This window comes from Morone saxatilis, unplaced genomic scaffold (assembly GCF_004916995.1).
Source record: "Morone saxatilis isolate NCDOM2014 unplaced genomic scaffold, NCSU_SB_2.0 Contig23, whole genome shotgun sequence".
NCBI lineage: Eukaryota > Metazoa > Chordata > Actinopteri > Moronidae > Morone > Morone saxatilis.
Genome location: NW_023339796.1, coordinates 13,198,830 through 13,199,571, shown reverse-complemented (window position 1 = coordinate 13,199,571; position 742 = coordinate 13,198,830). Strand labels below are relative to the sequence as shown.

Below are 742 nucleotides of genomic sequence, written 5' to 3'. Positions count from 1 at the left end.
GGGGGGGTCCTCTTACCTCTCCACCACATCATCTCCGCTCCAGCATGTGGAGTCGTCCACTACATTCTCACCCTCACACAGCATCTCCGGCAACGCTGCAAAGAAAGACTTGTAGCGCTGCAGGTACATCAAGAACTCCCTAAGGAAAAACAAACACACATAAGGGGAGCGATTTTAAAATATACCACAAATCTTTCTAAATCACTAGCCATGTTAGAAAACATTAAACTGAGGAATGCATTGTGTGGTTGTGGTTACATTTTTGGTGTGGTTGGTGATCACACTTCTCAATACTTTGGTACCGTACCACTGTCAACAAACAGTATCTGCATTCCACTCAACAACACATGCTTGTGAAAAATACATGTTGATATTGATGGTGGCAGAAAATGAGTGAATGTGACCACTTCACTGAGTCAGCACATTTTTCTCAATCATGCTGTGCGGTAAAGTGCTTGCTTCACCAGATCTGCTAACACATGTCATCGATATAGACACTGTCATCTCAAGCAAAACAATGCCGTAGTATAATGATCGGACACACATTGTTGCCACCCATGAGACAAAGCAAAAAAAAGGAGGGTGGGGGTCATGAGAGGTTATGTGCTGAGTCAGTCAGTGTCGGGAATCACAGACAATATGAATATGGAATGACTCTGTAAGACATTATAAATGCAGTCACCCAAAAGACCAAGATAATTAACTGTTAACCCTTTATAGGGCATTTATTGAAATACTTGGA

At 42.2% G+C, this 742-nt stretch overlaps 1 protein-coding gene across 2 annotated transcripts in view; it reads right to left on the bottom strand.

Annotated features, from left to right (window-relative positions):
* Window positions 1-742, bottom strand: part of gpc5c (glypican 5c) — a 92,355-nt gene that overhangs the window by 50,642 nt on the left and 40,971 nt on the right. For both annotated transcript variants that reach the window (XM_035670091.1, XM_035670090.1), the window contains one exon: window positions 17-139. In XM_035670091.1, coding sequence (XP_035525984.1) covers window positions 17-139 — 123 coding nt within the window. The remainder of the gene's footprint in view (window positions 1-16; window positions 140-742) is intronic.